The sequence below is a fragment of the Lepidochelys kempii genome, chromosome 8 (genome assembly GCF_965140265.1).
Source record: "Lepidochelys kempii isolate rLepKem1 chromosome 8, rLepKem1.hap2, whole genome shotgun sequence".
In the NCBI taxonomy this organism is placed as follows: domain Eukaryota; kingdom Metazoa; phylum Chordata; order Testudines; family Cheloniidae; genus Lepidochelys; species Lepidochelys kempii.
Genome location: NC_133263.1, coordinates 106,725,087 through 106,751,018, shown reverse-complemented (window position 1 = coordinate 106,751,018; position 25,932 = coordinate 106,725,087). Strand labels below are relative to the sequence as shown.

The 25,932-nt window shown below is 52.7% G+C and overlaps 1 protein-coding gene across 5 annotated transcripts in view; it reads left to right on the top strand.

Moving 5' to 3' along the window:
• Positions 1-25,932, top strand: part of IPO13 (importin 13) — a 68,760-nt gene that overhangs the window by 22,633 nt on the left and 20,195 nt on the right. For all 5 annotated transcript variants that reach the window (XR_012160517.1, XR_012160516.1, XM_073357966.1 and 2 more), the window contains exons 2-7: positions 1,274-2,010; positions 13,295-13,435; positions 16,997-17,138; positions 23,358-23,524; positions 24,082-24,202; positions 25,523-25,670. Coding sequence is in view for 3 of the 5 variants with exons in the window: in XM_073357966.1 (XP_073214067.1) it covers positions 1,274-2,010; positions 13,295-13,435; positions 16,997-17,138; positions 23,358-23,524; positions 24,082-24,202; positions 25,523-25,670 (1,456 nt within the window). In the remaining 2 variants the exon portion in view is untranslated. The remainder of the gene's footprint in view (positions 1-1,273; positions 2,011-13,294; positions 13,436-16,996; positions 17,139-23,357; positions 23,525-24,081; positions 24,203-25,522; positions 25,671-25,932) is intronic.

The window sequence follows — 25,932 nt, the reverse complement described above, 5'->3', positions numbered from 1 at the left end:
GCGAGCCTGGTACAGCTTCTGCCTTGCAAAGGGCACTGTGACAGCAAAGAAAGTGATTTTTTTTTTGACTGCAGGCAGCTGAGTTCTAGTCAATCAATGCTGGTTTCATGCTATCCCTCTTGCTTCCCTTCCAGGGTTCTCCAGCCACACTGAAACGCACAGCCTCCCAGAATCCTGCTGTCTGCTTTCTTACCCAAACTCCATCCTCTCCAGTCCCAGCTGGGACCGCTTTCATTTCAGAATTGCTCTCTGGAGTCTTAAGGCTCTGCATGGGCTTCTGCCAGCCAGCCAGCCTCTCAGGACAAGTCTCTCCCTCCCTCCCACCCCTCCTTTCACTGCTCACTCTTCGTTGAGGACAAGCCTCTTCTGCTGACCAGACAGCAAGTGTGAAAAATCAGGACATGGGGTGGGGGGTAATAGGAGCCTATATGAGAAAAAGCCCCAAATATCAGGACTGTCCCTATAAAATCAGGACCTCTGGTCACCCTGCCCCCACTGGAGGTGCAAGAGCCTTCTCCTGGGCATCTCCTGCCATCCAGAACAGCCTCCCTGTATGTCTCTCAGAAACTCTCTCCTATTTTCCCCCCTCCACAAATGTTGTCTAAAACACCTTCGTTGCGTAAACCTCTTCCTTTATCCCCCTTCCTGCTACTGCCTTAAAAACAAACGCCCTGGACCATGTCTTCACCCTGCCGTTTTCTGTAACATATCCACCCCGCTGCCTGATCTCATGCTGGGAAGTGGGGAGGTTTGGTCAGGAGGGTTTACTCCTCTCCAAGGCCCAAGAGCCCCATGGGAATTCCATAGGTTTTCGAGGCTGGAGGGGGTGGGGGGGCGTGACCTGTGAGCCCCAAACTGAGGAGGAGGTGTTGTGCTAGATCTTGACAAGCAGCAAATGACAGTGATGAGTCAGAAATGAAGCTGAGCCTGTTAGTGTCATGATCCAGACTAAGTGAAGGGCCTCAGCGGTGAGCGCAGACGTGTAAGAGAAGAAAAGGTTCTTAGCATCTGGGGATGCAAGGAGAATGGTAATGTCTCTCCAGCTCCCCCTGTCTCATGCGCTGTGGTACAGTCCAGTGAAGCCGGTCACTTAAACCAGCTGCTCTAATCCAAGACCTGGGAAGTGGGGTGGTGTCTTTGGAGACCTAGAGACCAAGTGCTTGGAGGGCTGGTTATGGGGCCTGTCCCTTGTGCTGTTGACTGGCCATGGAGCGGGGGGTGAGCCATGGCCCAGTCCTGCTCCAGTTCCAATGTGCTCTTCTCTCTCTTCCAGGCACTCCATCAGTTATATTACGACCCAAATATTGAGAACAAGAACCTGGCTCAGAAATGGCTGATGCAGGCACAGGTCTCACCCCAGGCATGGCACTTCAGCTGGCTCCTCCTCAACCTGGACAAGGTGCCAGAGATCCAGTACTTCGGGGCCAGCGCCCTCCACATCAAGATCTCCCGCTACTGGAACGACATCCCTGCCGACCAGTATGAGAGCCTCAAGTCGCAACTCTTCAGCCAGATCACCCGCTTTGCCAGTGGCTCCAAGATCGTGCTTACCCGGCTCTGTGTGGCACTGGCCTCGCTGGCACTCAGCATGATGCCTGAGGCCTGGCCCTGTGCTGTGGCGGACATGGTACGCATGTTCCAGGCGGAGGACTGCAATGTGGATGGACGGGCACGCTGCCTGGCACTCCTGGAACTGCTGACAGTACTGCCGGAGGAGTTCCAGACCAGCCGCCTGCCTCAGTACCGCAAGGGGCAGGTGCGCAGTGTACTGGCCCAGGAGTGCGGTTCTGTCTTCCCTTTGCTGGAGCAGCTGCTGCAGCAGCCGGACTCCCCCGGTTTCATCAAGCAGAAGGTGCTGAAGTGTTTCTCCAGCTGGGTGCAGCTGGAGATCCCGCTAATGGACTGCGAGAACCTGATCCAGGCAGCCTTCACCTCCCTGCAGGACCCAGAGCTCTTCGACACGGCTGTGGAGGCCATTGTCAATGCAATTTCCCAACCGGATGCCCAGAGGTAAGAGTGGCATTCCCCACTCCCTGCGCAGGCCGGGTCGTTTGAGCCTGTTTGCCTACAGGGGTGGTCTGGTCCCCTTGGGTATGAGAGTGGAGGGGAAGCCTCTGGATTCTAGCTCACTGAGCTGGCTGCAGACGGAGGCATGTCGTCAATGGCACAGGTGGGCATAAGAGCCTGGGGGAGGGGAAGAGAAGCCTTGGCCTTGAGGGTTTCAATGCGGTGCTAGTCTGTCTTGGTGACTTCTTACCCTGCCTTACCCACAGGCCCGGAGGTCAGGGCTGCCAGCTCTCTACATACATGTTACTGCTCCTGTCCATCCCACTGCAGGCTGCCCAGATGCCTGCATGCTGAGCTGGCTCAGGCTGGAGAAGAGGGACATGGTTAGCCATTTAGTCTTTCTAGTGACTGGAGAGCAGGGCCTTGAACTCCATGGGTGCCGTTCAGAGGCTCCTTGCCACTGACCCATGAGCTCTTCCTCAGACTCCTGCTTTGACAGACGCTCTGTCTGGGGCTGTCTCTGAGGGGCAGCAGCTGCCAGCTCTCAGCTCTCTGAAGAGCCCTCAGGAAGTAGATGCTATGCAGCTCTGCCCTTCTTCTCTCCTGTTGCCTCTGTGTCTGAGGAATGAAACACCTGGCTGAGAAACAACTGGCTCAGCTCAGTCCAGGGAGAGCTCCGCTTGGCTGCACTACAGACTCCGGGCAGCCAAAGAGCATATTTCATGTAGGCTTGTCTCCTCTCTCTGCGTCCCTAGCGGCTTTGTACGTCCAAGGTGTGTTGATTCCCCTTTGATCTTGGTTGCAACTCTCTCTGGAGAGCGGAGCCATGAGACAGCGAGGAGTAGGGGAGAGGCCCCCTCGGACCATGGCTCCAGCGCCCTTTGACCCTTATTAGGCCGTATCTGAGCAGCAGCCATCTTCCAGGCCATGGCGCTGATACCCACAAAATGGAGAGTACGTGGGTCTCATCGGTCACGTTCCCGCTTCATTGCTTAGCACCTCTCCCCATTTTCCCTGGGAGGAGAAGGGCTGAATTACAGATCTGGGTGGGCTAGGTGTTGCTCTGCATCAAACTATGGCTCTTCCACAGGAGTCTGCATAACTGCCGGGATTCCCAGCATTGGTGCAGACGCTGATTCTAGAGCACAGGTTGCTGAAGTCTAGGCCAAGGTTCACAGGGTCTTCTAAGAGACAGGTGCTGCTTCTGGAGACTAAAGGTCCCAGCATGCCTGATTGTTTGGATGGTGATGGAGCATTGCTTCCTGGGAGCTGTAGTCTTCTTTACCAGCACTAAATGAGAATGGGCACAGTCTACTCCAGGCAAGCTCAGACACTGTGGTGATGGGCGTGATATGAAAACCAGAGAAGCTGCTGTCATGTTCGGTTCTGTTAGTTGCCCCAGACCATCGCCCTCTTTCCAGGGCCCCAGCTGACTTGCTGACCCAGTGTGCCCTCCTTCCATCCTGCCTGTCCCCAGAAACAGCAGCAGGCACCGTTGGGGAGGGGAGCCCTGGATACCAGCTAGCATCCTGTGACTTACGATAGCTTCTCCTGGAGTGATTCCTCCAGCCCTTACCCTTCCCATCTCATGAGCCTGTGGCATGGTGTTTTGGGGTGTGATGACCTTACAGCTGGGCTTTGGATGTGAATTTGGGCCTGGTGAGAGGTGTTGGACTGACAGCCTGGGGAGCCATAAGGAAAGCCTTGCCAAGGACACAGGTACCTGGAGGGGGTTTCTAGCATCCACTACTGGCCCTCACAGCATTTCATAAACCAGTCCTCCCCAAGCCCGTGATGGAGCTCTGTGTTCTCCCCACCTCACAGATGGGAAACCAAGGTCACAGGGAGCCAAGTGACTGCCCAATGGCACATGGGAATTGGCCTCAAGGCTGGGACTAGAACTCAGGAATATCTGGTTCCCAGCCTCCTACTTGGTCCGCTGGACTCTGCAGTCTGACCGTCTCCCCTGGAGCAGGCAGGAACTTTAATCCCCCTCTCCCATGGTGTGCAGGGATGAGATACCCAGGCTTTGAGCGCACTGAGTTTTTATCACTTACTAATATGTAAAGCACCTTGCACTGAACACTATGGAACGTGCGCAAACCTGACCGTCCTGGTCAGCGTGCATCGTTCTGGGGCTGCCGCGTCAGGAAAACAGAGAGGAGACGTGTTGTCGGCACAGACTCGGTGCCAGGCACTGCGCAGCACAGATCTCCGGGGGCGGGCATACCGCTAGAGGGGCAGCGTGAGGCACGAGGCCTTGCTCTGAGACATTGTTCTGAGCTGGCAGCTGCTCAGGAGAGGGATTGTCCTTAGCTCTTCACACAGTGCTGAGCGCGCACATCTGAGCAGTCAGTACGCTGTGATAATGAATGGTGGGGGGCTGTGGGGGCTGATCCTGATGCAACAGTAGTAAATATAAGATGGGGAGGCACCTCATGCTGTCAGTCAGCGGGCAAACATCAGTCTGTTTGAGTTGGGCATTGTGGGGTAGGTCAGTGTTGTCGCTGCTCTGTGGATAAGGGAGCTGAAGTGCTGAGGCGGTGATGTGACCACGGTGACAGTAGCAAAGGACCCAGCCCATCAGGACATACCAAGGTGGCAGATCCCAACATTGGGGCTGGATAGTGGGACTCCACTCCCCTTCTCTCCGCCTGCTGTTTCGGTCTGTCTGGCCTGCCAGGGTGCATGAACCTGGGGCCTGAGTGCTCCTCCTTGGTGATGTCGGGTGTTGGGTCTGAGCTGCTGCTGCTGACACCGTTGCTCCTGTCTGTCCAGAATAGCAGGTGCTCTCCCCGTAGGCTGTAGGTCTGTGGATCCTTGATCGTAGCCTCAATGCATTACCGCTTGTATCAATCCAGCAGCCAGTTTCCTCCGTTCACTTTACGCTGCTGTCCTGCTCTTCCCCCGTCCTGGTTCTTTTATCATGCTGGTCGCTCTTGTGGTCCGAGGGGCACTGAGATCCGTCAGCTTCCTGCCTGACATTCACAGTCCCCTCCCTGCTGCCCTGCGTCCTTAAGTCTTATAGAACCAGAGCAGGCTAGTGGATGTCTGCTCTTTCAGGGTATGCCTATGCTCCAATTAGACCTGTGGCTGGTCTGTGCCAGCATGCTTGGGCTAAGGGGATGTTTAATTGTGGTGTAGACATTCAGGCTTGTCTGGAACCCCCCATCTCACAGGGTCCTAGAGCCCAGGTTCCAGTCAGAGCCCGAACGTCTATATGGTAATTAAACAGCCCCTTAGCCTGAGCCCCTCGAGCCTGAGTCAGCTGCCATGGGCCAGCCATGGGTGTTTAATTGGTTATGTCTACACTGCAGTGTGTCCGTCTTCATCATCGTTTGTTCTGTGGGACACCAGCCAGCCATCCCTGTGCATCTGTCACACCGGCGGGAACATCTCCCTGCTTGTTAGGTATGACTCCCCACTGCGTTTCTCCCTGTGTCTATCTTTGGGAGCATAGGAGAGACATGAGGTTCCCTAGAAGGGACTCCATTGGCCTTGGGAGGGGACAGGGTGTGTTGGATGGGGGTATCTGACAGTATCCTGGGGCCAAACAGTGTTTTGTCTTGTAACAGCTCCTCCTTCACTGCATCCCCAGGCTCCTTGCAGCACTCTGAGTGGGCAGAGTCACCACGAGCAGCTGGCACACAGCGTTGGTCCACCCTGGCTCTGCCCCGCTTGTTTCTTCTCCTTCCTGGGTTCGCTCGGCCCCACCCACTCCTGTCTGTGTTGCTCAGCGGTGAGAGGAGCCGCAGCCCATCCAGTTCTCCCAAAAGCCTCCAGGGAGTCTCCTGACCTTTTTGTCTGTCTGGCTCTTTCCACATCCATCTCTGAGGTTCCGGTTGCTTCTGAGCCACATTCCTCCCTGCTCTCCCATCTTCGTTCTTGCAGGTGCCTAGCCCTGGCACCTGTGCTGCTTGTGTATCCTCCCTGCCTCCCATCCTGGAGCTGCGGGCAGAGACCATCCTTAGTGTTCCTCCGCTGACCTGGACCCTGATCGAGTGGCAGACTCCACACAGTGAGTCACTCACCTCCCCAAGGAGGGCTGGTTCTGGCCTCCTGGGAAGCAGGGACTCTGTAAAAGATTTGGGGTCTGGTGGACCGTCTACTCCTAGGGGAATTCTGCGACACTGCGCATGCACAGAATTTATGTCCCCCACAGATTTCTTTGCTTCCCTGCAAAAAAATGACTTTCTGAGGGGGAAGCAAAGGGAAGCCACAAGAGCAGTCATGCGACCGTCCCTAGCAGTATGTTTTGGGTGCCCATGGCAGCTAGCAGAGAGGTAAATCACAGTAGGGCAGAGGGAAGGATTGGGGAAGACCTGGCTGGTGGCTCCTACCCTGCGCCGGGCTCAGCTGCTAGTCTTGGCTGGGCTGGGTAGGACAGGACTTCCTCTTCCCCAGCACGGCATCCAGGGCAGACCCACCCCCAGATTTCCCCCCCAGCTGTAGGAAGCTCTGCAAATTCCACCCCAGCTTCCTGCACCCATCGCTTCTCAGCTGCAGGGGAAGGGATCACTGTACGGGGAGCTGCTCTCCCACCTGCCCAACAGCATGTATCCAGACCCCCTCATACTCAGACCCTCCCGCTGAGCCCCACACCCCCATGACGAGCCCCACTCCCCCTGCACCTAGACCACCCCGATGAGCCACCCGGATCCCCACCAGACCGAGCTCCAACCAGCTGCATCTAGATTGCCACCCCACTGAGCCCTACTCCCCCAGCATCTGGCTCCCTCCACACCCAGACCCCTCTTGCCGAGCTCTATCCCACCACATCTGGGACACACACCCCCTCGCTGAGCCCCAACCACCTTCACCTAGACCCCCCCTGCAGCGTCCCATTACTGTTGGATCCAGAACCCGCTAACAAGCCCCTGTGCATCTAGATCCACCTGCACCTGGATCTCCCACTGAGCCGCCTACACCCAGATGGCCCCACACAGAACGCTCTCAACCCACACCTGGATCCCCCCACACTAAGCCCCTCCACACTTGAATCCTGACAGAGTGGGCCTGCCTGCCCACACCTGGCACGGAGGGGCAGGGCACGGCACGGCACTGGGGTGTTTCTGGGGCAGGCCCAGTCCTTGCGCTGTCATGATTGGGTGCAGCCTCACCACTGAGTCAGTGTTCTGGGGGAGAGCTGCAGAGTGATCTCCCACCTCTGTGCAGCCAGTGCCTTGTGCTCCATGCTGCAGCCTCCACATTTATTTGACAAAATGAGCAGAATTTTAAAATATGGTGTGCAGGATTTTTTTTTTTTTGCTTAGAATTTTTAATCGTTTGGTGTAGAATGCCCTTGGGAGTAACAATCAGCGGATTCTATTCTCCCTGTACCTTGTTTGCAGCTTCAGATAAACTTTTCTGCTTCTCTACCCCATTGTGATTATTGGGTGACGCACACCGGGCAATGAACCTTGCTGTTGTTCGCCTCTGGCACTGGGTGCCGGCAACAACCTCTTACCACGACAGCCCCACTAGGCATGGTATGTTGGCATTTCAGACTGTCAGGAGCTTCATTCAGAGAAACATTGGGTACATCTACACTGCAGTTAGACCCCTGCGGCTGCCTGTGCCAGCCAGCTCGGCCTACGGGGCTGTTTCCTTGCTAGACACTCGGGCTGGAAACTGGGCTCTGGGGCCCTGCGAGGGGGGAGGGTCCTAGAGCCCAGACTCCAGCCTGAGCCCAAATATCTACACTGTTGTTAAACAGCCCCTTAGTCTGAGCTCCCGGAGTCAGCTGGCACTGGTCCACCACAGGTGTCTACTTGCAGTATAGGCATACCCAATGTGGCCTGGGAGCCCAGGACTTCTGGGTTCTGTTCCCAGCCCTGACACTGACTTACTAAGTAATCTGTTATCTCTGCACCTTACTGTCCTTCTCTCTAAGAAGGGGGGAGTAGTGCGTGCTTTGCTAGCTCGTGTGAGGTGGGACAAAGATCTCTGTAGCAGGAGAGCACATTATCTATTGTGGCAGTTTGCAGCCCTCTGTGCTTTACCAATGAATGGCAGCATTGACGAGGCAAGTGGCTTTGTGTCCCTCACCTTCCCACTGGCAGTGGTGCCAGGGAGGAGAGCAGTGCTGTGTGGGCTGACCTGGTAAGGGACTTGCTTAGAAACTGCTGGCTCCAGCATCTCTGCACAGACTGGGGGAGCCTTGGGAGCTGCAGGCAGCTCCTGCGTAGACTTAGGGCCGGTGTGGGGAGAGACTGACTGAACTGGTGCCAATGAGAAGGCTGGGGTGGACCTACCTCCAGTGGTTGGAGAAAGGGGCAGAACTGGGTCTCTCCATCTGCCCAGCCCTATCCATAGGCTGGGGGATATTACTTCATTTTTTGGTCTCTTTCTGCTAGTAGGATGACACATCGCCACTCCACGCCAGTATGTGTGGAGAATGGGAGCCAGGAGCTAAGGCGCGCCATTTGAAATGGGCAGTTCCTGTCCCCTGAGAAAGTGCTGGGTGGATCACTTGGTGTCCTCTTTTGCTGTTCTTGGTCTGTCCTCTCCAGTAACCAGGCTACTGGATTCCCATCCCAGAAGAGGAAGCTTCTCTAGAAGAGCAGGCTCAGATCTTCCCCTGGTGGAGTGCACACAGATTCTTTGATCAGAAAACCCTTACGCTTTGCTGCTGGGTTGCTGGTCAGGGAAGATCAGATTGTCCCTCATTGTTCAGCCATTCTTTCTCTCCTGATAGTTAGATAAAGGATCTGTCCACAGTTCGATTGCGCTGGAATTTGATAGCAGGGCTCAGCAGAGAGCAGCCTCCTTTATACTGAGGCTCAGTTAGATGAGAATTTGATCTTCCACCAGGTCACTCAGGGCAACAAAATCCATCTTCTCCGGCACAGAATCCTAATATCTCGCTTTGGGGTGCCAGCTCTCTGCCTGTCATTACACGTTGTCTCAGTGCTCGTTGCTTAGTGCAGATTCCCCAGGCCCAGTCTCTTCTATGTTTTGCCATAGGGTAAAGGCACACTCCCCGGTTTTATTTTCATAGGTCCCAAGGCCAGAATGGACCATTATGATCATCTAGTCTGACCTGTATAACAGGCCAGAGAGCTACCCCCAAATAATTCCTAGAGCAGAGCTTCTAGAAGAACATGGAGTTGTGATTTTAAAATTGCCAGTGATGGAGAATCCACCATGACGCTTGGTAGATTGTTCCAATTGTTAATTCCCCTTCCTGTAAAAACTTAGGCCTTATTTCCAGTCTGAATTTGTCTAGCTTCAACTTCCAGCCATTGGATGGTGTTAGACCTTCCTCTGCTGGACTGAAGATCCCATTTGTAACTATTTGTTCCCCATGTAGATACTTAGACTGGAATCATCACCCCTTAACCTTCTTTATTAAGCTAAATAGATAGAGCTCTCTGGGTCTGTCACTAGAAGGCAGGTTTTCTTGTCCTTTAATCATTTTCGTGGCTCTTTTCTGAACCTTCTCCAGTTTATCAACATCCTGCTTGAATTATGGCCACAAAACTGGACACAGGATTCCAGCAGCAGTCGCACCCAGCTCCAAAGACAGAGGTAAAATTACCTCTCTGCACCTACTCAAGGTTCCCATTTATGCACCTCAGGATCCTATTAGCTCTTTTGGCTACAGCATCCCACTGCAAGCTCGTGTTCAGTTCATTATCCACCATAACTCCGCAATCTTTTTCAGAGTTGCTGCTGCCCAAGATAGAGTCCATATCCTGCAAGTGGGGCCTGCATTGTTTGTTCCAAGATGTGTACATTTACATATAGCTGTATTTAAACACTGCATTGTTTGCTTGTACTCAGCTTACAAAGCAATCCGGATCGCTCTGTATCAGTGACCTGTCCTCTTCATCATGTATTGCTCCCCCAATATTTGTGATCTGCAAACCTTATCAGTGATGATTTTATGTTTTCTTCCAGGTCATTGATTCAAAGAAATTAAATAGTGTAGGGCCAACACCTGGCCTTGCGGGATCCCACCAGAAACACGCCCACTCAATGATTCCCCTTTCCCAGTTACATTTTGAGATCTATCGGCTAGCTTTAATCCATTTGAGATGTGCCATGTTAATTTTCTATTTTTCTATCCTTGTCCCTGAGATCTCCACACCAGTGTGGTTTGAGGAGACCACGTTGCTGTTTCTGGGTTCTGGGAGGTCTCTAAGTGGTTTGCAGGGGGGTCTCTTCTCGGTCTTCAGGGTGAAGGCTGCTTTTGAATCCAGCAGAGCCCTCAGCCCGGTCCTGCCAGCTCCACAGGCTTGTAAAGAGTCTTTCAGCATTTTAAAGGCTTTCCAGAGTCATGGCTCGGACACAGGAAAGGGTCTGTGGGGGAAGCACATACCTCCACTCTTCATCCTGCCCTTGGAGCCTTCACTTGGAAAGTCCTAACTCCTTTGCCATCAAATCTCAGCCTTCAAGTACATTATCGTTCTTTGCATTTCCTTCTCTTACAGAAGACAATAAAAATGCCCCCAGTGAGCACTCTGCTCTGGTCCTACCCATACTTCACTGGCCATTCCTCGTTCATTGGCAGCGGCACTCTCAAGTAAGGGCCGGGGGTGCTGGACCCCGCGTGGAGCTTGTGCGCCTGCATGTTCTCTCTTGCTGGGTGAGGGTGGTAGGGGAGCGCGGAATAGCTGCATCTCCAGATATTGTGCCTCAGTGACCAGGTAACTGACAGACTGCATATTAGCCTCCTGCACTGCCTCTCTCTGGGGGCCCATCAGCTGTTCTTCCCTGTCACTTCTCGCTTGTCGCCAGGGTTATAATCACTTATTGGCAGCCCTGAGTAGATTGACAAGGGTGGAATTGCTGCATGGTCTGGAATGCTGCTGTGCCGGGCAGCTATCAGGGGCCTAGGCACGGGAGATGGGCATGCATGCAGTAGTTGATCCTGGGAAAAGGGGGCCAGCTTGGCAAGTGGGGCAAGAGCCCTCCATGGCGGCCTGGGGAAGGGAGAGATGGGACAGGAAGCATGCAGTGCCTTCTCTGTTGTAAAGCACCACTGCACTGCGCACGCAGGAATGCCTGCTCAGAGAGCTCTGTTAGTGCCAGCTGTGGGGTGCCCGTAATTCAGGTGTGGCAGGCACTGCCCAGATGCCATGACCTGCCTGCTGCAGCTTGTGTAACCCTGATGATGTTGCTCCCTAGAAACTTCTCTCACTCCCCTACTTGGGGGCACTGGTGCAAACAGTGTCCATGTGGTGTGGGAGCCGTCTGCCTCAGTGCAGGTGCAGCAAGTGTGAGTCTCCCACATGCAGCGTGGTGTGTAATGGTGGTGGAGGTGCGTGGTGTGCTGAGTGGGCATGGCGCCAGGGGATTGCCACCCCTGCTCTCAGGGCACTGTCTCTAGGCTTGGGTGTTCTGCTCACTTGGAGTTATGAAGTGGCTTTCCATTACAGATGGCCCAGAAAGTACCCCCCTACTCCCCGGAGCTCCCTGCTGAGCAGGACTGGGGAGTCAGCGACTGAGGGGCAAGCGTCTCCTTGATGTACTCGAGAGATTTGTGTGAACACTGACTGGTGTGATGCTGCTGCAAGGCAGGCCCCTGCGTGTGAGCTGCCTGAGCCTCCTCACAGGGCCAGTGTATGGTGGCTGGGACTCTCCCTAGAGCTGCTGCCAGCCCACCCTGTCTGGGGAGGTGAGGAGCATGGCAGAGTGATCCATGGCTCCTCCATGCACACAGAGTCTGGAGGGGAGGATGACTAAACCCACCCCCCCTCTGCTTCTTCTGGGGCCAGAGCTCCCATGGCTCGTGCCCAGGGCAGCACGTGCTGCTGGAGAGTTGTTGGGGAGCCTAGAGGTGACAGAGGACCAGGGACTACCCCATCAAGCCTGTTCTGTATTGATGCTGGTTCTGGGCTCCTCTCTCCTGCTGCATGGGCTCAGCTGTGGGAGTGGTCCAGAAGGGCCTTGGCTCCTGCGTGGCCTTCCTGGCTCAAGCCCATCTCCCGCTGATGGGAGGAGGGCATCCCTCTGGGGATGAGGAGCCAACCACTGGCTCGTCTGAGCCAAGGAGAACATAAGAACGGCTATACTGGGTCAGACCAAAGGTCCATCTAGCCCAGTAGCCTGTCTTCCGACAGTGGCCAATGCCAGGTGCCCCAGAGGGAATGAACAGGACAGGGAATCATCAAGTTGATCCATCCCCTGTCACCCATTCTCAGCTTCTGGCAAACAGAGGCTAGGGACATCATCCCTGCCCATCCTGGCTAATAGCCATTGATGGACCTATCCTCCATGAATTTTATATAGTTCTTTTTTGAACGCTGTTATAGTCTTGGCCTTCACATCATCCTCTGGCAAGGAGTTCCACAGGTTGACAGTGGGTTGTGTGAAAAAATATTTCCTTCTGTTTGTTTTAAACCTGCTGCCCATTAATTTCATTTGGCGGCTCCTAGTTCTTGTATTATGAGAAGGAGTAAATAACACTTCCTTATTTACTTTCTCCACCCCAGTCATGATTTTATAGATCTCTATCATATCCCCCCTTAGTCGTCTCTTTTCCAAGCTGAAAAGGCCCAGTCTTTATTACTCTCTCCTCCTATGGCATCCATTCCATACCCTATATCATTTTGTTGCTCTTTTCTGAACCTTTTCCAAGTCCAATATACCTTTTTTGAGATGGGGCGACCACATCTGCACGCAGTATTCAAGATGTGGGCGTACCATGGATTTACATAGAGACAATATATTTTCTGTCTATTATCGATCCCTTTCTTAATGATTCCCAACATTATTCACTTTTTTGACGGCCACTGCACATTAAATGGATGTTTTCAGAGAACTATCCACAATGACTCCAAGATCTCTTTCTTGAGTGGTAACACCTAATTTAGACCCCATCATTTTATATGTATAGTTGGGATTATGTTTTCCAATTTGCATTACTTCGCATTTATCAACATTGAATTTTATCTGCCATTTTGTTGCCCTGTCATCCAGATTTGTAGCTCTTCGCAGTCTGCCTGGGACTTAACAATCTTGAGTAGTTTTGTATCATCTGCAAATTTTGCCACCTCACTGTTTACCCCTTTTTCCAGATCATTTATGAATATGTTGAATAGGACTGGGCCCAGTACAGACCCCCTGGAGGACACCACTATTTACCCCTCTCCATTCTGAAAATGGACCATTTATTCCTACCCTTTGTTTCCTATCTTTTAACCGGTTACTTTTAACCAAAGACTTGGCCGTGTGGTGGGTGGGAGGGAGGGAAGGTGAGACCATCTCCTGGCAGGGGACAGGGCCTGTGGGGTGGGTGAATGTCTCCTTGTACCTGATGCAGACTCTCCTCTGCTGGCAGGTACGTGAACACCCTGTTGAAGCTCATCCCCCCTGTGCTGAGCCTACAGGAGCAGCTGCGCCAGGCCGTCCAGGGTGGGGACATGGAGACGTCGCATGGGATCTGCCGAATTGCTGTGGCCCTGGGAGAGAACCATTCCCGGTGAGTTGGGGATCCAAGGGCTTGGCACTGCCCTGGAAGTGCCCATGCTCTTGTGGAGGGGGAATGTTCGCTTGGGCTGATGCCATGATGTCCCCTGGGGATGGGGGAGTGGGTACTTGGTCTCTACTGCACCCCTCCTTATCGCTGTGGCTGGGCAAATCTGCATGGTGCTGTGTCAGATTTCCTGGGGGAAGGGGGAATGTCGCCTTCAAATGCTGAGCTGAACGGGCCATCCCCTGCTGCTCCTCCCACCTCGCCTCTGAGTGTGTATGGAGGAGCCCACGGGACCTGTCATCCTCCCCATCCCCTCCTGGGGCAGCCTGCTGCACTGGTTAGCAGGCCTGTGGGCATACCGGGGCCTGCACCTTACCCGAGCTTCTTCACTAGAAGGGAATTTTAAGGGGGACTGAGTCCAGACTAGCCAGCTACACCAGCACAGCCTCACTTCAGAGATTGCGCCCAGCCACGGTGGCATATCCGTGCTCTCGGTGGGGCTTGGCCTTGCCCTGGGTCCTTATTAGCGTAGGGGCCTGTTATATTCATTTAGATGGAATATATGGGCCCAAAAAGCCAAAGATGTTAACTAGGGCTGTCAAGCCATTAAAAAAATTAATTGCGCAATTAAAAAAATTAATCATGCAATAAAACAATAATAGAATACAATTTATTTAAATATTTTGGATGTTTTCTACATTTTCAAATATATTGATTTAAATTACAACACAGAATAAAGCGTACAGTGCTCACTTTATATTTTTCATTACAGATATTTGCACTGTAAAAAACAAAAGAAATAGTATATTTCAGTTCACCTAGTACAAGTACTGTAGTACAGTCTCTTTATCATGAAAGTTGAACTTACAAATGTAGAATTATGTACAAAAAAACCTGCATTCTAAAATAAAACAATGTAAAACTTTAGAACCTGCAAGTCCATTCAGTCCTACTTCAACCAATCCTCAGACAAACAAGTTTGGTTTCAATTTGCAGGAGATAATGCTGACCACGTCTTGTTTACAGTGTCACCTGAAAGTGAGAACAGGCGTTCGTATGGCACTGTTGTAGCCGGCATCGTAAGATATTTACGTGCCAGATGTGCTAAAGATTCATATGTCCCTTCATGCTTCAACCACCATTCCAGGGGCCATGTGTCCATGCTGATGACGGGTTCTGCTCGATCACGATCCAAAGCGGAGCGGACCGACACATGTTCATTTTCATCATCTGAATCAGATACTAGCAGCAGAAGGTTGATTTTCTTTTTTGGTGGTTTGGTATCTGTAGTTTCCGCATCAGAGTGTTGCTCTTTTAAGACTTCTGAAAGCATGCGCCGCACCTCGTCCCTCTCAGATTTTGGAAGGCACTTCAAATTCTTAAACCCTGGGTTACGTGCTGTAGCTATCTTTAGAAATCTCACATTGGTACCTTCTTTGCGTTTTGTCAAATCTGCAGTGAAAGTGTTCTTAAAACGAACAACATGTGCTGGGTCATCATCCGAGACTGCAATAACATGAAGTATATGGCAGAATCCGGGTGAAACAGAGCAAGGGACATACAATTCTCCCCCAAGGAGTTCAGTCACAATTTTAATTAACACATTATTTTTTTTAACAAGCATCATCAGCATGGAAGCATGTCTTCTGGAATGGTGGCCGAAGCATGAAGGGGCATATGAATGTTTAGCATATCTGGCACATAAATACCTTGCAATGCCGGCTACAAAAGTGCCATGTGAACGCCTGTTCTGACTTTCAGGTGACATTGTCAATAAGAAGCAGGCAGCATTATCTCCTGTAAATGTAAACAAACTTGTTTGTCTTAGCAACTGGCTGAACAAGAAGTAGGACTGAGTGGATTTGTAGGCTCTAAAGTTTTGCATTGTTTTGTTTTTGAGTGCAGCTGTGTAACAAAAAAACCCTACATTTGTAAGTTGCACTTCCATGATAAAGCGATTGCACGACAGTACTTGTATGAGGTAGATTGAAAAATACTGTTTCTTTTATCATTTTTACAGTGCAAATATTTGTAATAAAAAAGTAGTAATATAAAGTGAGCACTGTACACCTTGTATTCTGTGTTGTGATTGAAATCAATGTATTTGAAAATGTAGAAAAACATCCAAAATATTTAATACATTTCAATTGGTAGTCTATTGTTTAACAATAATTAATCACCATTAATTTTTTTAATCAGTTAATTTATTTTAGTTAATTGTGTGAATTAACTGTGATTAATCGACAGCCCTAGTGTTAACATGACCCTGAAACTGTCCAGCATTAAACAGTGTTAAACAAGGGGTCAGGGTTTGCTATCCAGAGACCTCGGACTGCTCTGTCCCAAGGCAGACACCAGGAACAACCCTTCAGCCTTTCATTAAAGATACAGAAAAAGAAGGAAAACCAGTTGAAGCCTTTGAAATGTGAAGTATTTAGTCAGGTTTTCGTTGTAACAACATCCCTTGTTTTAGAAAGCCCCCGTCCCCTCACTCGACATCCTGGTAGATGGTGTCAGAGACGGGAGTAACTGGCCTTTTGGGGTTAGTGGAGCTGGCCTGGAGCTGCTGCTGTTGAAGTTTGATCCTGTTTCCTAGAAGATGAAACCAGACGAACATACATAAAAGTGGGAGAGAAAAGAGCAGCAAGGAGAGAGGCTGCAGCTCCTGTCTATGATATTGACTCTCTTGCATCCTCACTGCTGGAGAAACACAGGCCCAGCCCACAGGCGTATCAGCCACTCCAAGGCTTGGCAAACTGGTACCGGCATCGGGCTATTTAGGGCATTGATTTTAGTTGCTTCTCTGGTCGCAAGCTTTCAGCAGCATTGCAGAATAGACAGTATTGGCCAGCTCAGCCAAACTCTGCTGAGCCAGAAGGAGAGCTATAGGAGAGAGAAGAGAGAAAGTGGGAAGAGAGAGGACACATGGGGGATATGATAGTCTCCGTCTCAGGAGGTGGTTGGAAGATTAGCCAGAACCATTAGAACCATTAGAGACAGAGGTGGCAATGTCATCTGGGTGCCTCTCTCTGGCCTGGCCTGGCTGGGATGTCTCTCATTCTATGATTCTATGATTCAGGCCCAGGATGACAAAAGTCTGTTCCCCACCCCCCGCTTAATGTTAGGGTAGATCCTGGGATCCCTGGAGACAGTGCGAGTGGCAGCCATGATAAAGCTTGCTTCAGCAATTGTCAGTAGACAGCTTATTCTTCTGCTGATGATTTTCCCCCCGAGTCTTTTCTCTGCAAGCACCTGAGGGGAGTGGTGTGTGGAATAGCCCATCCCCTCATTATTTTGTTCACCAGTTAGGCCTAATTTCTGATACGCCCATTTTGGCCTTTGATTTCTGGTCTCGCGCTGTTCTTGTGTGCCAGCCGGGCTGTTAACGCAGGCCTCGAGTTCCATTAGGGGGCCTTTTTGTTTGGAGTAGTTTTGGCTGCCTTGCTGTTGGCACCTTTCCCCAGCAGCATTTGTAGTGGTAGGCTATTGAGAGTCTGTAGCTACCACTTGCTTCTTCTGTGGGCCCGGTTATCACAGCAGTCCGGGTGCCCTCTGCTGTCCCCCCAGAGCCCTGCTGGACCAGGTGCAGCATTGGCAGAGCTTCCTGGCGCTGGTCAACATGATCATGTTCTGCACTGGTATCCCCGGGCACTACCCTGTCAACGAAACCACCAGCTCCCTGACGCTCACCTTCTGGTACACGCTGCAGGTGAGTGACCGTCCCTTGTGCAGTGGCAGAGCTGTGGGGAAGTGGGCAGCTGGCTGGGGGTCCAGGCACTGCCCAGGTCACTGCCATGCTCCCTGTTCTATTAGCACCTCAGAGCCCACACTGCAGCCCTGCATCTGTTTGGAAGGGGGGGCGAGAGCTGGGAGTCCTGCCCTCCCCAAGCATGCATTGCACTGGGCAATGTAGCCTGGAGCAGCTCATGGCCAAGTCAGGCCTCAGCCTCCTCTTGCAACTAAGTGTGGCTCGGTGGCAGAGCTGGGGGGCAGGCCCATGCGTGCAGGAACATACGACACTGCTCTCTGGCCCGGAGTCGCTGCTGTGTGGGCTAGAACACCTGGCGTTCCCCGACCACGTGTTCCCAGGCATGTCAGGGTAACTCAGTGGGCACTGGCTTGGTGAGGGACTGCGCACAGATGGGTATTGGGCTGCCTCCTCGTTTATGGCTCGAGCACTGCACCCAGGCCTTTACCCTCCATGTGAATGTCTGAAATGGGCCCTTTTCCCTCCAGTACTGCCCCTGTCGGGGTGTGGCTGAGCAGAGCTGGGAACAGAGCCCAGCTCCAGCCAGGAGAGGTTGCGGGGGGACCTGCTGGGAACTCGCTGGGGCACGTCACCAGTAGGCCATGGTAGAGGAGAGGCTGCTGCTGTTCCCTTTCCTTAGCTCCCTCCCTCATGCCAGCCCAAACCCAGACACACGTTCTAGTGCAGGGGAGGGGAGGCACGGGTCTGCTTGTCCTTCATAGAACTCCTGCCATGGCCGCCAGAACTTGCGGAGAGGGGCTTGGTATGTGCCAGCCGGGGGCTCTCTGGGCAGGCCTGTCCTCTAAGTGTCTGCCTCCCTGCAGCTCTGCATGGCCAAAGTTTGGCCCAAGCGGTTCAAAGCCATTGCAGGAGGGTGAGATTAGGAGCATGGGCCCTGTGGCTCGGTTTCCCCACCCCCACATTCCCTTGGGGTCTGAGCTGGAACAAGAGCCCAAGCACTTCCAGGGCCTCATTAGCATGGCTAATTAAAACTTCACACCCCTGCTTTGCCCAACAGCAGGCCTGATTGTCCAGCCCCTGGCTGCGTCTCTGGCTGCCAGCTGCAGAGGGAGCTGGGGTGACACATTATCTGTTGTTGGGCCTGCAGTCTTGTCTTCTCCTAAGCTGAAGAGGCTTCTGGCTTGGCCTCCAGGAGCACCGCCTGTCTCCTGGAGCTGGCCTGTTAGAATCTGATGGCCTTACCCCTGGGCTGTTTGGGGTCTGTGCAGGTAGCACGACTAGTGGATAGGGCTGGAGTTTGCTACAGGTCTCCCTCCTCCTGGGCTTTTGCAATCCCCCTTTTCCTTGTGATGACACATCAGCTCAGTGCAGAGGCTCCAGGCCTTAGAGGCCTCCACGCCCTGGCAGGCTTCGCTGACTGCCTCACCCTGTGTGCGCCCTTCCCTTCCTCCGCCCCAGCATCTACATTCGGATGAGGAACAGTCAAATGAAAAAAAAGTACCATTCAATTACATCACGTAATGGCAGACAGCTGAAAAGTGACACGTTTTTAAAATGCTTATATACCAATGCTAGGAGTCTAAATAATACGATGGGTGAGCTAGAATGCCTCATATTCAGTGAGGATATTTATATAAGAGGCATACAGAAACTTGGTGGAATGAGGATAATCAATGGGACACAGTAATACCAGGGTACAAAATCTTTCAGAAGGACGGAAGAGGTCGTGCTGGTGGGGGAGTGACATTAGATGTGAAAGAAAGTGTAGAATCAAATGAAGTAAAAATCTTAAATGAACCAAACTGTACCACAGAATCTCTATGGATAGTAATTCCATGCTCGAATAATAAGAATATAGCAGTAGGGATATATTACCAACCACCTGACCAGGATGGTGATAGTGACTGTGAAATGCTCAGGGAGATTAAAGGGGCTATTAAAATTAAAAACTCACTAATAATGGTGGATTTCAACTATCCCCATATTGACTGGGTGCATGTCACCTCAGGACGGGATGCAGAGATGAAAGTTTCTTGACACTTTAAATGATTGCTTCTTGGAGCAGCTGGTCCTGGAACCCACAAGAAGAGAGGTAATTCTTGATTTAATCCTAAATGGAGCACAAGATCAGGTCTAAGAGGTGAATATAGCTGGACCGCTTTGTAATAGTGACCATAATATAATTAAATTTAACATCCCTGTGGCAGGGAAAACACCACAGCGGCCCAACACAGTAGCATTTAATTTCAGAAAGGGGAACTACACAAAAATGAGGAGGTTAAAGAGAAACTAAATGGTACAGAGCCTGCAAGCTGTATGGAAACTTTTTAAAGACACCATAATAGGGACTCAACTTAGATGTATACCCCAAATTAAAAAACATAGTAAGAGAACCAAAAAAGTGCCACCCTGGATAAACAACAAAGTAAGAGAACCAGTGAGAGGCAAAAAGGCATCCTTTAAAAAATGCAAGTTAAATCCTAGTGAGGAAAATAGAAAAGAACATAAATTCTGGCAAATGAAATGTAAACATATATTTAGGAAGGCCAAAAAAGAATTTGAAGAACAGTTAGCCAAATACTCGAAAAGTAATCGCAATAATTTTTTTTAAGTACATCTGAAGCAGGAAGCTGCTAAACAACCAGTGGGGCCACTGGACAATCGAGGTGCTAAAGGAGCACACAAGGACGATAAGGCCATTGCGGAGAAACGAAATGAATTCTTTGCATCGGTCTTCACGGCTGAGGATGTGAGGGAGAGTCCCAACCCTGAGCCACTCTTTTTAGGTGACAAATCTGAGGAACTGTCGCAGATTGTGTTGTTATTAGAGGAGGTTTTGGAACAAATTGGTCAGTAATAAGTCACCAGGGCCAGATGGTATCACCCAAGAGTTCTGAAGGAACTCAGATGTGAAATTGCAGGACTACTAACTGTAGTCTGTAACCTATCATTTAAATCCACTTCTATACTAAGTGACTGGAGGATAGCCAATATGATGCCAGTTTTTAAAAAGGGCTCCAGAGGTGATCCCGGCAATTACAAGCCGGTAAGCCTGACTTCAGTACCAGGCAAACTGGTTGAAACTATAGTAAAGAACAAAATTGTTGGACACATAACATAGGTAAACATAATTTGTTGGGGAAGAGTCAACATGTTTTTTGTAAAGGGAAATCATGCCTCACCAATCTACTAGAATTCTTTGAAGGGGTCAACAAGCATGTGGGGAAGGGGGATCCAGTGGATAGAGTGATTTAGATTTTCAGAAAGCCTTTGACAAGGTCCCTCACTAAAGGCTCTTAAGCAAAGTAAGCTGTCATGGGATAAGAGGGAAGGTCCTTTCATGGATCAGTAACTGGTTAAAAGATAGGAAAGAAAGGGTAGGAATAAATGGTCAGTTTTCAAAATGGAGAGAGGTAAATAGTGGTGTCCCCCAAGGGGTCTGTACTGGGCCCAGTCCTATTCAACATATTCATAAATGATCTGGAAAAAGGGGTAAACAGTAAGATGGCAAAACAGTAAGATGGTAAACAGTAAGATGGCAAAATTTGCAGATGATACAAAACTACTCAAGATAGTTAAGTTCCAGGCAGACTGTGAAGAGATACAGAAGGGTCTCTCAAAACTGGGTGACTGGGCAACAGATAAAATTCAATGTTGATAAATGCAAAGTAATGCAAATTAGAAAACATAATCCCAACTATATAGCTGTTACCACTCAAGAAAGAAATCTTGGAGTCATTGTGGGAAGTTCTCTGAAAACATCCACTCAATGTGCAGCAGCGGTCAAAAAAGTGAACAACGTTGGGAATCATTAAGAAAGGGATAGATAATAAGACAGAAAATATCATGTTGCCTCTATATCAATCCATGGTACACCCACATCTTGAATACTGCATGCAGATGTGGTCCCCCCATCTCAAAAAAGATATATTGGACTTGGAAAAGGTTCAGAAAAGAGCAACAAATATGGTGAGGGGTCTGGAATGGCTGCCATATGAGGAGAGATTAATAAAACCTGGGACTTTTCAGCTTGGAAAAGAGACGACTAAGGCGGGATATGATAGAGATCTATAAAATCATGACAGGTGTGGAGAAAGTAAATAAGGAAGTGTTATGTACTCCTTCTCATAACACAAGATCAAGGGGTCACCCAATGAAATGAATAGGCAGCACGTTTAAAACAAACAAAAGGAAATATTTTTTCACACAACGCACCTGTGGAACTCTTTGCCAGAGGACGTTGTGAAGGCCAAGACTATAACAGGTTTCAAAAAAGAACCAGATAAGTTCATGGAGGGTAGGTCCATCAATGGCTATTAGCCAGGATGGGCAGGGATGATGTCCCTAGCCTCTGTTTGCCAGGAGCTGGGAATGGGCGACAGGGGATGGATCACTGGGTGATTCCCTGTTCTGTTCATTCCCTCTGGGGCACCTGGCACTGGCCACTGTCAGGGACTGGGCTAGATGGACCTTTGGTCTGACCCAGTCTGGCCGTTCTTACGTTCCTCCGAATCCTCCCAGGACCAGTTGTGGGGTGAGCTGATGACTGGGGTAGTGGTCTTGGGAGCCCTGGTTTCACCGGTGGTTCCTTGGCTTCCTTTAGCACACAGCCAACGGCATTGTTGTCGTCCTTAGTGTATCGTGGCTAGGCTGAGCCCGCCAGGCTCCAGCGCTCAGCCCCCCGTGATAGGGCTGGTGAAGAACCTGCACGGGACAGCGAGATCTGAAGCTGGGCTGCTGATCCCCTGCCACTCCCAGCCCCTTGTGCTGCCGTGTTGGCCAGTACCTCTGTGCTGAAGCAGGGAGCACAGCTCCTAACTTCCCGAGCAGTGCGTGCCATGCATCCTGCTGCCAGCAGCCAGATATGGGGCAGGAGCTCCCCACTACTGTGCCGAACAGACTGCCTGAGGCTAGCCCTCACAGCTTGGGAGACCCCTGGGACTTGGAGCTCCGGCTGATGGCCGAGCTCCTTGGCCTGATCTCTCTCTGGCTGTTGTGTGGAGGCAGGGCACAAAGGCACAGGGCCATGGGCTGTGTCCCTGCTGGTTGACGTGCCCTAGCCACTCTGCAGTGCAAGCCGCGCTTCCCTTGTGTGGCAGTGAGGAGAGACAGCGGGTCCCTCAGTGGCACAGGATTAACCCTGGACTGGGATGTGCCCTGGTGTCTGCCTGCTGTGGGAATATGGCCCTTTGCAGGCAATCTCTGCATCTCTCCAGGAGACAACTGTGCTCAGGCACTGGGATCTGTCCTGACTGCGGGGCGAGCGTCCCAGCCTGCAGCTCCATGGCAGTATTCACCAGGCGCCAGCCCCTCTTAGCAGGTGTTACAGGAGATCACAGCCCACATCTTGCTGTGGGGGTGGGGAGAGCCTGAGGCTCTGTCTGTCCTTGCTGGGAATGGAGCTGAGCAAACGCTCCTGTCTGCCTCTGTCCCCCGCTGGAAAGAGGCAGCAGAATGTCACCACCAAGGTAATGGTCTATTTTTAGCCCCTAGTTCAACCTCTGTGCTCCTTCCTTTGCTTTCTGTGCTGCAGCTGCCAAGGTGCTGCTGATTGTGGGCGGGGGAAGGGGGGTTGTCAGCTCAGTGCTGGCTGCTCTGACGCCAGCCAGGGCTCAGCCAAGTGGCTGGTCTCCAGGCAGCCCCGAGGGAGAACGTGGAACCCTTAACCTTTACTCTGAGTCCGCGTCATCCCCCTGCTGTCGCTCACAGAGTGGGGAATTCTCGGGGCTTGGGTCTGAGGGTGCTGTGAGGAGGAGGAAGTTGCCCCCTACCTGGGGCAGAGTCGGCTGGGTCTTGTGAGCCTTCCGTGAAAGCATTGGCTAAGCAGAGTTTGCATGCAGGGGGAGTGTGTGCCCTGGATCCCGAGCCTGGAGCCCAATGAAGAGCATGCTAGGGGGCGTGACATGGGCCATGCTGTGGGCTGTGAAGGCCAGCAGGTCTGCCACGGCCCTTGGCATCTCCTCCAGGGACACGGCCCCAAGAGCTATCCTGGGCTGGGGCTCCAGCAAGTTCTGCCCAGGCCCTGCCAGCCCCTGGAGGGGCCTGTTCCTCCAGGGCCCAGATCCTGCCAGCCCCTGGAGGGGCTGTGTTGGTGAATCTCCAGCAGATCCCTCCTAACATTGGGGAGACAGCTAAGGGATCCTGGGATGTCAGTGCTGTTGGACCCAGAGGCGGGCTGCCGCCTCCTCTCTGAGGTGTGGTTTGTTTCTGCCCTCCCAGGACGATATCCTGTCCTTCGAGCCCGACAAGCAGGCCGTGTACCAGCAGGTTTACCGGCCCGTCTACTTCCAGCTGGTGGACGTGCTGCTGCACAAAGCCCAGTTCCCCTCCGACGAGGAGTATGGGTTCTGGTCCTCGGATGAGAAGGAGCAGTTCCGGATCTACAGGTAGGCTGGGGCCGTGCCATGGGGGGTGCCAATGCCCCTCCCTGCCTGGAATCGTTTCCCCTGGGAGTGACGGGAGGAGAGCATGCTGTTCTGTGCCCCTAGGGGCAGTGTGCATAACAGGCAGCGGATGGCATGGGATAACCGCCTGTCTGGCAGGGTGGCCTGACCTCTCCAGGAAATGCAGAGCCCCCGGGGGGATCCCTATGGATGGTCAGTGGACACTTTGCTTCCTCGGGGAGGAGTGCAGCGTGAACCTCTCTGGGGGCACGAATGGCTCTCTTGGGGAAGGGGCTGCGGGGGTGGATTGGGGTTTGGAGCTGACCTTGGGGTGCTGACGGCTCAGAGCGCCTCCCAAAGCGGCTGGGAGATGGTAGAGCAGTCTGTGACAGGAGGGGCAGTGCTCAGCCGTGTGATTCAGATGGGTGGAGGCACTGCCCCCCTTCTCCCCTGCCAGAGACCCAGAGGGCAGAGCTCTTTGGGTGCGGGGCGCTGCCAACAAAGTGCCGGGGGAAGGTGGGCAGCGCTCGGTGACTCCCATGGAGGCTTCCCTCCCCTAGGGTGGACATCTCCGACACCCTGATGTACGTGTACGAGATGCTGGGAGCGGAGCTGCTGAGCAACCTCTATGACAAGTTGGGCCGCCTCCTCACCAACACAGAGCAGCCGTCCTCGTGGCAGGTAAGCAAGGAGCCACGCTGGCCCCTGGGGCCTGGGTCCCCCTCTTTGGGCAGGGCTTAGCACAGGAAGGGAGAACAAAAATACCAGCCTGCGTGGGGACCGAACAGCCAAAGCCGTTACCCCTGGGTGTGTGCTGGGGGGCATGTGCCCGGTGCCTCGTCTACAGGCTCGCCATAAACTAGTTAGGCAGCATCGGGGCCGGGCCAAGCCAGCTCCGGTGCTGCGGCATGGGAGCTGAGGGAGGGCCAGGGCGCTGCTGTGTGCTCATCCACATGTATCTCCTCCCCTTGGCCTCCCAGTCAGCCCGCGAGCTCTGTCAATCGCACCTCCTTCATCACTATCAGCCGGTGGGAGTGCTGATTCGCAGCCCAGCCACTGCCAGCACTCAGCAGCTGATGGCTGCAGCCTCCCTGGGCGGGCTGCCCCTGCAGCCGGACTGTGTCCCATCTTCCCGTCTGGTCAGTGTCCATCCGGAGGGACTGCGGGCAAGTGGCCAGGCCCCTGCTCGGGCATACAACAGCGATATGGAGGAGCAATGGCTCTGAATCACGCACCCAGGGTAGGGGCTCTGGGGGCCCAGCCCTGCCCTCAGTTACCATGTTTCTGTACTGACGGACACAATGTAGACATTGTCAGGGGTCAGAGCACCCTAGAGGCTGGAGCAGCTGGGAAGGGGGTAGTGGGGCTTTTGGCTTGTGGGGTCAGCTGGCTGTTTCTGCTAAAGGGGAAACAGCATGGCCCACCTACACACTAACCTTCTCACTACATAAGGGCACATAGTCAACCCTGGAGAGATGGGACCGTCGGTGGCAACACCCCTTTAGCAGAAACAGCCAGCTGACCCCACAAGCCAAGAGGGCAGCGTTCTTCCTTGGGAGAACACCGGGGACTCTGCTTTTCACAGCCTAGCAGCCCTGCAGCCCCCTTCTAGCCCGGCCCTGGGTTCCCCTTCCCCCCACAGCTCTGCTGGTGCCTCTCTCTCCCTGTGCGCAGCCCCTGCTAGCCCAGCCCTGGGCTCCCCCACAGCTCTGCCAGTGCCCCTCACTCCAGACCCACAGTCTCCTGCTAGCTCAGCCCTGGGCTCCCTGTTCTCCCCCACCTCACTTGCAGGCAGTGAAACCAGGAGTCCTTTTGCCCATGTGGGTAACTGTTTAACCCTCTGACTGAAATTCACTCACCAAGCCCCAGCAGCGTGCAAAGGAGCTGGAAGGTGCTGCAGATCTCCGCACAGGACTGGAACCTGAGCAGCTGGAACCTGGGTGGGGTGCTCCTAGGGGTGGAACAGGGCTCTGACTCGGTGTGTGTGTCTGCCCCCGGTAGCACACGGAAGCCTTACTCTACGGGTTCCAGTCCATCGCAGAGACCATAGACGTGAACTACTCTGACGTGGTGCCGGGTCTGATTGGCCTCATCCCCCGGATCAGTATCAGCAACGTGCAGCTGGCCGACACTGTCATGTTCACCATCGGTGAGATGTCTGGAGGGGAGGTGCGCTCGCCGGGGGCTAGGGGAGGGAGGGCGCCCTGCAGAGAAGCTGACCCCTTCCCTCTTCTCCTACTTCCAGGCTCCAGCTGCTAGGCCCTGCTTCCTCCTCCCCATTGGCAGCACTTCATGGTGCAGCCGCTCACAGCATTGTGCCTTGAGAGCCACAAGCCACTGGCTGCAGGGCCAGGCCTTCTGCTGCCTTGACACTGAGCGTCTGCCCCTGCCCGCCCCCGCCCTGCCCACCT